Source organism: Cervus canadensis, chromosome 29 (genome assembly GCF_019320065.1).
Source record: "Cervus canadensis isolate Bull #8, Minnesota chromosome 29, ASM1932006v1, whole genome shotgun sequence".
NCBI lineage: Eukaryota > Metazoa > Chordata > Mammalia > Artiodactyla > Cervidae > Cervus > Cervus canadensis.
Genome location: NC_057414.1, coordinates 21,429,614 through 21,445,912, shown reverse-complemented (window position 1 = coordinate 21,445,912; position 16,299 = coordinate 21,429,614). Strand labels below are relative to the sequence as shown.

The window sequence follows — 16,299 nt, the reverse complement described above, 5'->3', positions numbered from 1 at the left end:
ATTCCTACAAACTTGTATTGGTCACTTGCAAACTGCATGACAGTCCCTTATAATCACATGAAATGTCACTAAAGATGTCTCAATTCTTAGAAACTGTGCATTTCAGCGATGTACACAAAAGGGGAGATACTGCTATGCTTAAATAGATGTGAATCACTAGGGGAGATAGGCGCTGTATGTCTGGAGGAGTTGGAGAAGGTGGTGTCAGCTGGGGTTTGGAGGATGCGCATGTATTATATACTGCTTTTTACTGATCAAGTTCCTGGATTTCATGGATCATGTTGTCTTCATTTTTGCATCTGCTACAACACAAATATCATCCTTGACTCATATTTTCATCTCAGTGGATATTTAGAGAATTGAATAAATGTATTGTCTTTGTATAAATCATTCTTTCTCCATTTGTCAATGACATGATGTGATAGAAGAGTGACAGATATGGATTCTAGCTCATTCTGAACTTGGTCTCACCAGTTGTCAATTGTGTGACCTTGGCTCACGTGTGAATTATCATGTTGTTGTTCAGTCACTAAGTTGTGTCCAACTCTTTGAGACCCCATGGACTGCAGAACTCCAGGCTTCCCTGTCCATCACTGTCTCCTGGAGTTTGCTCAGACTCATGTCCATTGATTCGGTGATGCCATCCAACCATCTCATTCTCTTGCCCTCTTCTCCTCCTGCCCTCAATCTTTTCCAGCATCAGGGTCTTTTCCAGTGAGTTGGCTTTTCACATCAGGTGGCCAAAGTATTAGAGCCTCAGCTTCAGCATCAATCCTTTCAATGAATATTCAGGGTTGATTTCCTTTAGGATTGACTGGTTTGATCTCTTTGCTGTCCAAGAGACTCTGAAGAGTCTTCTCTAGCACCACAATTCAAAAGCATTAGTTCTTCAGCACTCAGCCTTCCTTATGGTCCAACTCTCACATCAGTACATGACTACTGGAAAAACTTTATCTTTGACTATGTATTGGATCTTTGTCAGCAAAGTGATGTCTCTGCTTTTTAATACACTGTCTAGGTTTGTCATAGCTTTTCTTCCAAGGAGCAAGCATCTTTTAATTTCATGGCTGCAGTCACCATCTGCAATGATTTTGGAGCCCAAGAAAATAAAATCTGCCACTGTTTCTATTCTTTCCCAACCTATTTGCCATGAGTTATTATGTAGCAGACACTGAATACAGAAATGAATACTATAGGTTCCATGCTCAAGAATCCTCCAGTGTCTCTCCACCATTTTCAGGTCTGTGCTGGATTAAATTGAGATTTAAACAAAGCCCTAGGATTTGTTATATGAAGGAAAAATGAATGTTTTGTTTGTCTGTTTCCTTTGAGATGGCTGACACTGGCTGATGCAGCCAGGCACACTAATTTATCAGAATTCCTTAAGACAGGGAGCCGGATTCCATAGTGAACTCACAGAGACCCCATTCCCAGAGCATCTGTCTTGTTTGTTTGCCTGTAGCAAGTGCTGACTGGTAGAAACAAATCTCTTGGGACAAAGGCAGCCGCAAGCCATTTACCATTTTTAAGTCCCCGCAGTATCACCGAAAAGCTTCCAAGTATTTTCTGTATTTGGGTTTGTGGTGGTTGCTTTTAATACTACTGTGACTACATAAAAGAAATAGTTTTGTGAACACGATGAAAATACGAGGACCTCTCAAGTGCAGCCTGGTATCAAATAAAATGAAACTGTTAGCTTCAGTCATAGATCTGACCCACAGAATAGAAAGGTGCAGCCTGTTTCCAGGTGCTGGTCTGTCATGAGCCTTGATTATTCCCAGTGAGTCCCCAGAAACTGCTGTGGTCACTGCAGCTCCCAGGCAAGGGACGCCTCGACTACTTTCCTAGTTTTCACTGTCAGCCAGGGATTCCCTAGTTTCTGTAAAGTAACCGTAGATGTATAAATTGTCTTCACTCCCTGTAAGAGTTCTCTATGCTACACAGATAGCTTCTACCCTGCTGGAAGCTTCTGCTAGCCTCTCTTACTTCAGTTTGGAAATAAAAACATCTGTGAATTGAAAAAAAGAATCTGCACATCTTTCACTACTCCTGCTCCTCCTAGAAACTGCTTATTAACTGAGGGCAGGGGAATTATTTGTAAGATGTTCAGACAATTTAACCTCCACACTGGGTTGGTTTTGAGAGTGAATGGGGCAGCAGATGACCCTGAGACCAACCAGAACATATGATGGTTTTGGTTATTTGGGAAGCTTTTGTTTTTGTATTTCCTGGTTTCTTGACACATTAACTGTGGTTGTTACCTAAATATTGTCCTTAGTCTAGAAGCGGCAGGGTCTGTGGGGATCATGACTGCCTTTCTGGGAGCTTTGGAAATAAATGCCTGAGGCAGAATGTGTTGCTGCTTTGTTACAGAGACTTATCTTTCAGCCTCACATAGAGGTGGTATCTCTGAAAATCAGTCTTACAGTTATGTCTGTTCCTTTTGGCGACCTGCATTTACAAGTAGCCAAATTGACTTCTTAACTTAGGGCCAGTCCTTCCCCTCTGTGAGACATAGCCTCAGGTCCCTTCTCTGTTAAAACTTTGGAACATTTTAATGATCCAAGGTGTGTCCCACTGAACCACACAGCTATAAAATTTCAGAAATGAGAACATAGCTGTTGAAAATCTATTTGTCAGAGATGTATACTAAATGCACACACAACCTAACTGCAATGGCTGAAGGTGCACAGAAGTACTTGATCCTGAGGGCTGATTGCATTTAGAAACCTAAGGGATGCGTTAGGCCAAAGGACAGCATGAAGCAAATAACCCAGCTGTGAAGGAATAAGACAGCAGTTGGCAGAAAAAGACCAAGATGGAGTTGTCTGGAACAGAGAACTGCATTGTTCCTCTTTGTACTTGACTCGACTGCCATGAGATAAACATGGCAGTTTTCAGACTACGTTCACAGCCTTGTACACAGCTCAGGACTTTTCAGGGACATAGGTCCACAGGTCACTGATTGCCTCTGAACTGATGCCAATGGCAGGGCATGCGGAACAGGACTCCGAAGTGCACTGTATCCATCATGTGTTATGTGCATGTGTGCTAAGTTGCTTCAGACTCTTTGTGACCCTATGGACTATAGCCCTCCAGGCTTCTCTGTCCATGGGGCTTCTCCAGGTGAGAAAGCTGGAATGGGTTGCCACGCCCTCCTCCAGTGAATCTTACCCACCGAGGGATTGAACCCGTGGCTACTGCATTACAGGTGGATTCTTTACTGCTGGGCCATCAGAGAAGCCCATGTGCTATTCATTTCAGTCACTCAGTCGTGTCTGACTCTTTGTGATCCATGGAATGCTGCACACCAGGCCTCCCTGTCCATCACCAACACCCGGAGCTTGCTCAAACGCATGTCCATCGAGTCGGTGATGCCATCCAACCATCTCATCCTCTGTCATCCACTTCTCCTCCTGCCTTTAATCTTTCTCAGGATAAGGGTCTTTTCCAATGAGTCAGTTCCTCACATCAGGTGACCAAAGTATTGGAGTTTCAACTTCAGCATCAGTACTTCCAATGAATATTCAGGACTGATTTCCTTTAGAATTGACTGGTTTCGTCTCCTTGCAGTCAAAGGGACTCTCAAGAATCTTCTCCAACACCACAGTTCAAAAGCATCAATTCTTCGGTGCTCAGCTTTCTTTATGGTCCAGCTCTCACATCCATACATGACTACTGGAAATATGATAGCTTTGACTAGACGGACTTTTGTTGGCAAAGTGATGTCTTTGCTTTTGAATATGCTGTCTATGTTGGTCATAGCTTTTCTTCCCAGGAGCAAGCATCTTTTAATTTCATAGCTGCAGTCACCATCTGCAGTGATTTTGGAGCCCAAGAAAATAAAGTCTGACACTGTTTGCATTGTTGCCCCATTTGTCATGAAGTGATGGGACCAGATGCCATGATCTTGGTTTTCTGAATGTTGAGCTTTAAGCCAACTTTTTCAGTATCCTTTCACTTTCATCAAAAGAGGCTCTTTAGTTCTTCTTTGCTTTCTGCCATAAGGATGGTGTCATCTATATATCTGAGGTTATTGTTATTTCTCCCGGCAATCTTGATTCCAGCTTGTGCTTCCTCCAGCCCAGCATTTCTCATGATGTACTCTGCATAGAAGTTAAATAAGCAGGGTGACAATATACAGCCTTGACTTAATCCTTTTCCTCTTTGGAACCAGTCTGTTGTCCCATGTCCAGTTCTAACTGTTGCTTCCTGACCTGCATACAGATTTCTCAGGAGATAGGTTAGGGAGTCCGGTATTCCCAACTCTAAGAACTTCTCACTGTTTATTGTGATCCACACATTCAAAGGCTTTGGCATAGTCAATAAAGCAGAAGTAGGTGTTTTTCTGGAACTCTCTTGCTTTTTCGATGATCCAGTGTATGTTGGCAATTTGATCTCTGGTTCCTCTGCCTTTTCTAAATCCTGCTTGAACATCTGGAGGTTCACAGTTCATGTACTATTGAAGCCTGACTAGGAGGATTTTGAGCACTAATTTGCTAGCGTGTGAGATGAGTGCAATTGTTCCATAGTTTGAACATTCTTTGGCATTGCCTTTCTTTGGGATTGGAATGAAACCTGACCTTTTCCGGTCCTGTGGACACCTCTGAGTTTTCCAAATTTGCTGGCATATTGAGTGCAGCACTTTCACAGCATCATCTTTCAGGATATCAAATAGTTCAACTGGAATTCCATCACCTCCACTAGCTTTGTTTGTAGTGATGCTTTCTAAGGCCCACTTGTCTTCACATTCCAGGATGTCTGGCTCTAGGTGTGTGATGACACCATTGTGGTTATCTGGGTCATAAAGATCTTTTTTGTACAGTTCTGTGTATTCTTGCCACCTCTTCTTAATATCTTCTGCTTCTGTTAGGTCCTTATGATTTCTGTCCTTTATTTGTCCTATCTTTGCATGACATGTTTCCTTGGTATCTCTAATTTTCTTGAAGAGGTCTCTAGTCTTTCCCATTCTATTGTTTTCCTCTATTTCTTTGCACTGATCACTGAGGACGGCTTTCTTATCTCTCCTTGCTATTCTTTGGAACTCTGCATTTAGATGCTTATATATTTCCTTTTCTCCTTTGTCTTTCACTTCTCTTTTCTCAGTTATTTGTAAGGCCTCCTCAGACAACCATTTTGCCTTTTTGCATTTCTTTTTCTTAGAGATGATCTTGATCACTCCCTCCTGTACAGTGCCATGAACCTCCATCCATAGTTTCTCAGGCACTCTGTCTATCAGGTCTAATCCCTTGAATCTATCTGTTACTTCCACTGTATAATTGTAATGGATTTGATTTAGGTCATATCTGAATGGTCTAGTAATTTTCCGTACTTTCTTCAATTTAAGTCTGAATTTGGCAATAAGGAGTTCATGATCTGAGCCACAGTCAGCTCCCGGTCTTGTTTTTGCTGACTGTATAGAGCTTCTCCATCTTTGGCTGCAAAGAATATAATCAATCTGATTTCAGTATTTACAATCTGGTGATGTCCATCTGTAGGGTTGTCTCTTGTTTTGTGGGAAGAGGGTGTTTGCTATGAGCAGTGCGTTCTCTTGGCAAAACTCTGTTAGCCTTTGCCCTGCTTCAGTTTGCACTCCGAGGCCAAACTTGCCTGTTACTCCAGGTATCTCTTGACTTTCTACTTTTGCGTTCCAATCCCCTATAATGAAAAGGACGTCTTTTTTGGGTGTTAGTTCTAGAAGGTCTTGTAGGTCTTCATAGAACCGTTGAACTTCAGCTTCTTCAGCATTACTGATTGGGGGTATAGGTTTGGATTACTATGATATTGAATGGTTTGCCTTGGAGTCAAACAGAGATCATTCTTTCATTTTTGAGATTACAGCCAAGTACTGCATTTTAGACTCTTTTGTTGACTATGGGGGTGACTTCATTTCTTCTAAGGGATTCTTGCCCACGGTCGTAGCTATAATGGTCATCTGAATTAAAGTCACTCATTCCAATCCATTTTCGTTTACTGATTCCTAAAATGTCTATGTTTATTCTTACCATCTCCTGTTTGACCACTTCCAATTTACATTGATTCATGGACCAAACATTCCAATTTCCTTTTCAATACTCTTCTTTCCAGCATCAGACTTTACTTCCGTCACCAGTCACATCACAACTGGGTGCTGTTTTCGCTTTGGCTCTGTCTCTTCATTCTTTTTGGAGTTATTTCTTCACTCTTCTCCAGTAGCATTTTGGGCACCTACCGACCTGGGAAGTTCATCTTTCTGTCCTATCTTTTTGCCTTTTCATACTGTTCATGGGGTTCTCAAGGCAAGAATACTGAAGTGGTTTGCCATTCCCTTCTCCCATGGACCACATTTTGTCAGAACTCTCCACCATGACCCGTCCGTCTTGAGTCGCCCTACACAGCATGGCTCATACTTTCATTGGGTCAGACAAGGCTGTGGCCCGTGTGAATAGTTTGATTAGTTTTCTGTGACTATGGTTTTCATTCTATCATGTGGTTTTCATGTGCTATATATTGGTATTAATTTAATTTCTTTTTATATAAGACTGCTGTAGTATAGGTATTTCCAGGAGAAATAAGGGAAGATTCCCAGCCAGCAATTGCTATATTCCAAGAAATAATTACCTGAAGAGGCTACGTAAGATGAGCTGAGCATACCATGACAATCAACAGCTCATCTTTCTGCAGGGGTATCACTTTCTTTCAGCTCAGAGGCAAGTCTTTGGGCTAGAAAATCTGAGTGATACATTCATTTGCTGATTGTATGAAGCCAGATTCTAGAGCAAATAGAGCCTAGAATACTTTCTTTAATGAGGAATGAGTGAAGAACGAGTAGCTCTGATTGACTATCATAAATCAAGTCATTAAGTGTATCGGCAGTTGTAGAGAGAGAGAGAACAGTGTTTCCCAAATTGTGCTCCCCCAAACCTTAGTTTCACAAGCTACAATCCAAAGAAAGAGCACCCTTCAGCCAAATAAATATGGGAAACAGCGCATATTGTGATTCTCCTCTCCAAGTTACAGAGCATATAAATATGTTAAATCTCTAAGACTGAAATCTAAAAATTAGTAGCTTAACACTGTTTAAGATAGAGGTCTCTGGACTTATTTGTACACTTATATTTCCAAAGAATACCAAGTAATATCTGGAGTTACTCTTTTGGAATCAATTCAGAGAAGAATCATCTTATCTGAATAACAGACCTGTGCCAGACAGCCTCAATTTAGTTTCTGGTGATTCAGCATATGCAGTTAGAAATGTCTTCATGCCTGTCAGCTCTCATCCATTGTTCACTTCATGAGAGAGCATCCAAAAAATGAAGCTTTCATTTTGTTTGAATTCTGGGGGAACAGACGGGACTTGGTTCTTCCAGTAACTTTCATTTTAGGTGACTGACCGGTTTTAATCAATATGTTGACATGAGCATGTTAGGTGTGTTAGGTGTTTATTAAAAGGTTAGTGTCAAAAGAAATTAATGTCACGGTGGGCTTGTGTTTTTCTCTGAGGCAGATATTGATGAATGTACAGAGGGGATCATTGAGTGCCACAACCATTCCCGCTGCGTTAACCTGCCAGGGTGGTACCACTGTGAGTGCAGAAGCGGTTTCCATGACGATGGGACTTATTCACTGTCCGGGGAGTCCTGTGTTGGTAAGCAGCTTTCAGTCATGCCCTCCATCCCTCTGGACCTTTGCAGGAAAGGCAGCCTGCTTTGGTAGTCTATTCAGCTCCCAGTGTTAAAATATGACCCCTCACTGGTTAAACTCATCAGTTTTCAAATTTGCTCCCTCTACAATTCAGGGAGCAGGCCAGGGATTATGCAATGTAGAGTTTTAGAACTATTGTTCAAAAACTAGGGCAGTCAGAGGACAAAGCCTGGGTCTGCGGGCTGTGGTGTTTAGTTCTTTCTGAAGGAAACCTTGATGACTTGCTGGAATTTTTTGCAGTTTGAGATGCAGCTGTGGGAGAAAAGGAAATATTACTGGACGTAGAAAGTTCAGTTTAAATCTCAGCTCTTGTACTACACATATCGCTGCACCTCTCTGAGCCTTCATCTGTGAATATATAAAAATTTGGATAATAATGCACATATTTATATTATTAGATTTAAATGGGATGCCATATATTTAAAGATTATAAGCTTTGGATTGATGCACAAATATAATAGAGTCAAATTAACCTTATTATTGTTGCTATTACTGCTGCCATCATCTTTGCAAGGTCTCCTTTAATCGCTTTTCTGCTTATGGTTCTGTTACTTGCTGAACAGAGGAAGTCAACAGATGGAGTTCTTCACCTTTAAGACCTTATACCTTTCATGAAATCCAAACAACTGATCAAGAATGTAATTGTTTCCATGAGAACCTTAACCAATCCAGTTATTTCATGTCATGTGGACTCAGCTGAATTCTTAATGCTGATTTGAGCTGACCCAGAGGGCAAACATTCTGACCATGGGTTCTCAAAGTTCAGAATGCTGAATTAGAAAGTGGAAATTTGATTTTGAAAATCCATTGTCTCTGCTCACTGCGTATCTTTTTTTTTTTTTCTTAAGGTTGCTGCTAAGAACCGATCAGTGTTTTTACAACTTCTGCCCTGAGTTGAGCTCTGGAGCAGAGATGAATTAGGGAACAGTAAGCACATAGCTTGTCCATTGCAGTCTTGGTATTAATGTTGAAAGGCATGCAACGTAGTTGTTGCAGGCATAGACCCTTGAGCCAGACTCCCTGCAGTCAGATTCTAGCTCTGCCATGGCTAAGTGTGTTGCAAGATCTCATCTAAACTGTACCTCAGTTATTTTGTGTGTAAAATGAAATGTTCATATGTTTCTGCATACTCAGCACTCTGCCCCATACTCCATTCCTATTCTTAAAGCAATGATCTGCAACTTCACGGAGAGCTTTACATTTATCTGGGTCTTCATATAATTCCTTTATACACGTCCAGGAACTTCTGCATATGTGTAACTTGTAGTAGATAGATGTTATGTGAATAGGAATAGATCAAATGGCTGTTGTTATTGGAGATAGAAAGATAGAATGTTGACATATGTGATATTACATTTGGGGGCTAAAAACAAAACTTTCACTTTTAAAAACTGTATTTGCTATCAATAAATATGGAATTCTTAACTTTTTGTTCATGAAAGACCATGGAGATCACCTCATTGACGCTACTGATAACTTCCTAAGACGTGCCATAGTGTCGCACACTTCTGCGCCTTTGCATGTGCCGACCCCCTCTGGGTGGAATGGAGCAGAGCTCTGACTCAGAGCTGATTATGTTGATTCGAAAATGAATTTCCGTTCATTTTCCTAACTTCAGCTCAGGTTTTACCAGATCGCCATGAAGTGTTCTTTGACGTCTTCATAGGAGTTCTCCCTCCTTTTCTCTGCTAACTCTAGAGCTTCTATGCTGGCATATGTTTCTGTAGCTGTTCTATTGTTCAGTTTATTGTTCTTGGACTAGTCTATAAACATAAAATAAGGGTTATTCTTCTGTCTCTCCAGTGAGACACTTTGGTAATTGGTGTTCAGTAAATGAGAAAATGCAACCATAGTTCATCTGTCCAATAAAGAAATAAAGTCACAGAAAGGGTAACACCTTGGTTCTGGCCTCATAGCTTATTTGGTACAAGTAGAGACACAAGCCTAGGTCAAAGGTGACCCTAGGTCCCAAATGCCAGGGACAATCCCACTTTATGCCTGTTCTGATGTAATTATCAGTCGTGCCCTGTCACTGTCATAAATGTCCCTGCTAGGACGACAGATGTCATAGCCTCCTCACCTACTGATTTCTCTCTGCCATGCTGAGTGATGTGCCTGGGGGAACAGAGCTCTGCCTCCCCAGGGATGCACTTTCTTCATCCATGAACTGATTCCAGCTCTGCACAGGAAGACATTGGTGAGCTGGAGTCTTTGGCAAGAAACTAGGGTTGTTTTTATTAGTAACATTTTAAATTTGGATAATTGTTCATCTGAATTCCCTTTCATTTCCTCACTAAAAATAGCTTTGTAAACGAGTCTGACTAAGAACAGGAATCTGACCATCATTTAGGTTTTTTTTTTTTTTTGGTAATGGAAAGCACTGTTGGTTCAGAATATTTCTTGGCATAGTAGATGTATAAATCTGATCATATCACTTTCTTGTTATATCCTTCTAATGCCTTCCCAGTAAATGTAAAATAAATTTCTAACTCTTTACATGGTCTTTCCTCCAGGCTTTAGGTGACATTGTCCCTGTCCACTTATTGGGCTTATCTCTTATATATGTTAGCCTTTCTGATCTTTTCATGTCTTGCACGTGACAGTGAAATCACCTGGTTTTAGGGCCTTTGCCTTTGCTGGAACACTGTTTGGAACACTCTCTGTCTGGAACACTCAGTATCTGTTTTCTTGCATGTTTTTAAAATGAAATATAGCTGATTTACAATGTTGTGTTAATTTCATGTGTATAGCATACATGCGTGCTAAGTTGCTTCAAACATGCCTGACTCTTTGCAGCCCTATGGACTGTAGCCAGCCAGGCTCCCCTGTCCATGGGATTCTCCAGGCAAGAATCCTGGAGTGAGTAGCATGCCCTCCTCCAGGGGATCTTCCCAACCCAGGGATCGAACTCACATCTTTGATGTCTCCTGCATTGGCAGATGGGTTCTTTACCACTAGCACCACCTGGGAAGCCTGTGTATAGCATAGTGATTTTCTTTTTCTTTGCAGATTATAGTCCATTAAAAGTTATTACAAGATACTGGACATAATTTTCTGTGCTATACAACAAATCCTTGTTATCTATTTTATGTATAGTAGTTTGTATCTGTTAATCTCATACTCCTATTTGTCCCTCCCTCCTTCCACTTCCCTTTTGGTATCCCAAAGTTTGTTTTCCATGTTTGTGGGTCTGTTTTGTAAATAAGTTCATTTGTATCATGTTTTTAGATTATACATGTAAGTGATATCATATATTATTTTTCTTTCTCTGACGTATCACTTAGTATAATGTTCCCTACATCCATCCATGTTGCTGCAAAAGGCAGTAGTTTGTTCCTTTTTATGACTGAGTAATATTGCTTTATGTGTGTGTGTGTGTGTGTGTGTGTATGTGTATACACACACATATATACCACATCTTCTTAAGCTGATCATTTGTTGATGGCTACTTGGGTTGTTTCCATGGCTTGCCTTTTGCAAATAAGTTTTACTATGAACACTGAATGCATGTATCTTTTCACATTTAAGTTTTTGTTTTTCCAGATATATACCTAGGAGTGGAGTTGCTAGACCTAGTTGCTAGACCTAGAACCTATGATATTTCTATTTTTACTTTTCAAAGGAACCTCCATACTGCATTCCACAGTGCATGCCTGCATGCTAAGTTGCCTCAGTCATGTCCAACTCTTTGCAACTTTATGGATTGTGGCCCACGAGGCTCCTCTGTCCATGGGGATTCTCTAGGCAAGAACACTAAAGTGGGTTGCCATGCCCTCCTCCAGGGGATCTTCCCGGCCCAGGGACCAGACTCATCTCTCTTACATCTGTTGCATTGCCATGAGGGTTCTAAACCAGTGAGACACCAGGGAAGCCCATTCTACAGTGGCTACATTAATTTACATTCCCACCAGAAGTGTAGGAAGTTCCCCTTTTCTTAATACCTTTCCTAGTACATATTATTTGTAAACTTCTTTCTTCATTTAATTCTTAGCTCAAATGCCACCTTTTTGAGGAGACTCTCCCTGACCATTTTATCTGAAGTAGTTGCTTCATTACATCACTCTCTTTTATGTCTTTTATAGCATTTTTTTTGCTTTCATACATATTGTGCATATGCATATGTGTAACTGTCTCCGGCCACAAATGTACAGATTCTTGGAGGGCAGAAACCTTGTCTGTATTTGACCAGTGTACATTCATTTCTTTACCGTGTACACACAATGTAGGCATTCAATTCTTATGTGTCAATGATTGAAGGAATGGATGGAACTCTATCAGGACAAGTTTATCTTGTATTGGGGCTGACACAACTAGTTGTGTAGACTGCAGTGAGTAACATAAGATGCTAAACATCACAACATCATGTGAGTCTTTTGTTTCAGAAAACAGTATTTATTAAGAACAACCATTACACCAGTACTGTGTTAAGCCTTCTGGGAATATGGGTTTGAAGAAGATAAGATCTCTGTTCTTGGGGGATTTATAACTTGAAATATTCTGAATCATAATAATGTATCTTAATAGCACTGAAAATTAGTACATAAAATAAGCTGTAAATAACATCAGCTACTAATGCTTACATTTAAAAGCAATAGCAGCATCTAAGACAGTCTTCTTTTAAGTGTTTTAGGAATATGCAATCAGCTATGTTTTTTTCCCCAGACAATAGCAGGGATGGCATATGTTGGAATCTAAAATGTGGCAGTTGTAGGCTTTTAAGGGAAGAGTCACATGCCACTTCATGCCATTTTTCTTAGGTGAGGATAACACCTGCTGTATTGACTTCATCAGTTACTGTAAACATCCAATGTTAGTAATGTCATAAAGAACAGCACCCTTGCAAGATTTCCTATTGCCTCTTTCTCCTAAAGTATACTGATCATACGGTTGAAGAAATGACTAGTTTAGGTATTGTAGAGACAGAATCATCCTTGAGGAGTTTATCAGTCTCCTTGTTTCCCCGTCTCACTCTCATTTGCTTGTTTATAATTCCAGGAGAGAGGGACACACAAAGATTTACTAGCTCAAATTTATTGGGATGATTCTCTGGGGAAGGGAGTGGTTGCCCACTGCAGTATTCTTGTCTGGAGAGTTCCATGGACAGAGGAGCCTGGTGGGCTGCGGTCCATGTGGTCGCAAAGAGTTGGACACGACTGAACACTTTCACTTTTCACATTTATTGAAGAAGATGACAATTCTGCCTTGTTACTGTAGGGTGCAGTGTACTCTGTGTTTGGGTGCAGTGGTGGGGGTCAGAGATTCTCAATATTAACACAGAAGCTCTGAGCAGTTCCTTTTTATCCAGGCATAGCTATCTTGCCCATTTGGAAAGAATGAATTATATATCATGAATTATATATTCATGAGAATATATGTATGAAGAGCAGGATTTTACATATTTTGAAAATGAGATTCTAACTCCCTTGGGTGTCAGTCGGTCTCTATGATTTGCTTCTGCCTTTGAATCTTCATTTCCCTCTGCTCCCTCTCATGGTTAACATGGATTCTCAAGCCTCCACAAATATTTCTTCCAGTCTTTTCAAACCCTGCAATCTTCACTCCTTTGTTTGTGTGCTTTTCCCTGACTGTCTGTCTATCCCAGCTTCTGCTTGTTGAAATCCTGATGAAGTTCTACCCCCTGAGCCAGGGATTCTTAAATTTGCTTCACACTAGATTCACCTGCATAGCTTTTTAAATATACTTACAATAATCACACAACTAGAGATTCTAATTCAGTTGGTCTGTTACTGGATAGATGGAAGTCATTTTTTAACATCTACAAGTGAGTGAAAAAGTTAGCTTAAAACTCAACATTCAGAAAACCAAGATCATGGCATCCGGTCCCATCACTTCATGGCAAATAGATGGGGAAACAATGGAAACAGTGACAGACTTTATTTTTTGGGGCTCCAAAATCACTGCAGATGGTGATTGCAGCCATGAAATTAAAAAATGCTTGCTCCTTGGAAGAAAAGCTATGACCAACCTAGACAGCATGTTAAAAAGCAGAGACATTACTTTACCAACAAAGGTCTGTCTAATCAAAGCTATGGTTTTCTCAGTAGTCATGTATGAGAGTTGGACTGTAAAGAAAGCTGAGCACTGAAGAACTGATGCTTCTGAACTGTGATGTTGGAGAAGACTCTTGAGAGGGAAGACTCTGCAAGGAGGTCAAACCAGTCAATCCTAAAGGAAACCAGTCCTGAATATTCATTGGAAGTACTGATGCTGAAGTTGAAACTCCAATACTTTGGCCACCTGATGTGAAGAACCAACTCATTGGAAAAGACCCTGATGCTGGGAAAGATTGAAGGCGGGAGGAGAAGGGGATGACAGAGGATGAGATGGTTGGATGGTATCAGTGATGCAATGGACATGAGTTTGAGTAAACTGTGGGAGTTGGTGATGGACAGGGAAGCCTGGTCTGCTGCAGTCCATGGGGTCTCAAAAAGTCAGACACAACTGAGCAACTGAAATGAACTGAACAAGTGACTGGAAAGAATTTTAAATTAACAGAGACACTGTCATAGCTCTCTAATAATAATAAAATTGCCTACCTCTTATATATTGTCACAGCCATGTGTTTGCACCTGTTTTTTGGAACTTATCAGATTAAGTTTGTTGTCTTCATCAATTCTTTATGACTTATAGACATGTAGCTATTCTTTGGGATGTGGCACCTCTTGGCCCGATTATGGTCTCCTCTATGGGACTCGGTTGTATGAAGTAAGTTCCCAGACTGCGGAGTGTGCTCTGGTAAACAGTCTGGTGAGGATTTACTTGTCAGAGCAGCTGCTGCAACCAGTGTGAACATGCCAAGCAACATAAACAACCGGAAAATGTTCCACTGGAGTCTCTTGGAAAGGGGGTTTCACTTTTTATTGATTGATGTGTCAGAGTTGATTGAAGTGGCCTACGAATGATTGGGTTCTGCTGTCATTGCCCAGTGCCTGGTTCTCATAGGAGTGGAAATAAAAAGAGGTAGAGGCTGGAGATGCCCCCTGTGATGAACCTCACTGAGGTGGGTGGAGGATTATAAAGATTTAGCAGATAACTGTGATACATACAGGAGAGGCAGGTTTCAAGTACATATGGGATTGCTGGGATTCAGATTCCAACTAGGCCACTTTCTAGCTGAGTTGTATTTGGCAAAACATTTAACTTCTAAACCTTAGGAAGGAGAGATAAGAAAACCTTCCTCAGCAATCAATGCAAAGAAATAGAGGAAAACAACAATGGAAGTGACTAGAGATCTCTTCAAGAAAATCAGAGATACCAAGGGAACATTTCATGCAAAGATAGGTTTGATACGGTATTTTTCACAGAACTAGACCAAAGAATTTCACAATTTGTATGGAAATACAAAAAACCTCGAACAGCCAAAGTAATCCTGAGAAAGAAGAATGGAACTGGAGGAATCAACCTGCCTGACTTCAGACTCTACTACAAAGCCACAGTCATCAAGACAGTATGGTACTGGCACAAAGACAGAAATATAGATCAATGGAACAGAATAGAAAGCCCAGAGATAAATCCACGAACCTATGGACACCTTATCTTTGACAAAGGAGGCAAGGATATACAATGGAAAAAAGACAACCTCTTTAACAAGTGGTGCTGGGAAAACTGGTCAACCACTTGTAAAAGAATGAAACTAGAACACTTTCTAACACCATACACAAAAATAAACTCAAAATGGATTAAAGATCTAAATGTAAGACCAGAAACTATAAAACTCCTAGAGGAGAACATAGGCAAAACACTCTCCGACATAAATCACAGCAAGATCCTCTATGACCCACCTCCCAGAATATTGGAAATAAAAGCAAAACTAAACAAATGGGACCTAATGAAACTTAAAAGCTTTTGCACTACAAAGGAAACTATAAGCAAGGTGAAAAGACAGCCCTCAGATTGGGAGAAAATAATAGCAAGTGAAGAAACAGACAAAGGATTAATCTCAAAAATATACAAGCAACACCTGCAGCTCAATTCCAGAAAAATAAATGACCCAATTCAAAAATGGGCCAAAGGACTAAACAGACATTTCTCCAAAGAAGACATACAGATGGCTAACAAACACATGAAAAGATGCTCAACATCACTCATTATTAGAGAAATGCAAATCAAAACCACAATGAGGTACCATTACACGCCAGTCAGGATGGCTGCTATCCAAAAGTCTACAAGCAATAAATGCTGGAGAGGGTGTGGAGAAAAGGGAACCCTCTTACACTGTTGGTGGGAATGCAAACTAGTACAGCCCCTATGGAAAACAGTTTGGAGATTTCTTAAAAAACTGGAAATAGAACTGCCATATGACCCAGCAAGCCCACTTCTGGGCATACACACTGAGGAAACCAGATCTGAAAGAGACACGTGCACCCCAATGTTCATCGCAGCACTGTTTATAATAGCCAGGACATGGAAGCAACCTAGATGCCCATCAGCAGACGAATGGATAAGGAAGCTGTGGTACATAAACACCATGGAATATTACTCAGCCATTAAAAAGAATTCATTTGAATCAGTTCTAATGAGATGGATGAAACTGGAGCCCATTATACAGAGTGAAGTAAGCCAGAAAGATAAAGAACATTACAGCATACTAACACA

The 16,299-nt window shown here is 40.7% G+C and overlaps 1 protein-coding gene across 2 annotated transcripts in view; it reads left to right on the top strand.

Moving 5' to 3' along the window:
• NELL1 (neural EGFL like 1) overlaps positions 1-16,299 on the top strand; it is a 1,014,750-nt gene that overhangs the window by 931,817 nt on the left and 66,634 nt on the right. The window contains exon 16 of one of the 2 annotated variants that reach the window (XM_043452360.1): positions 7,487-7,627. The exons of the other annotated variant lie outside the window; for it this stretch is intronic. Coding sequence (XP_043308295.1) covers positions 7,487-7,627 — 141 coding nt within the window. The remainder of the gene's footprint in view (positions 1-7,486; positions 7,628-16,299) is intronic. 2 annotated transcript variants of the gene reach the window in all.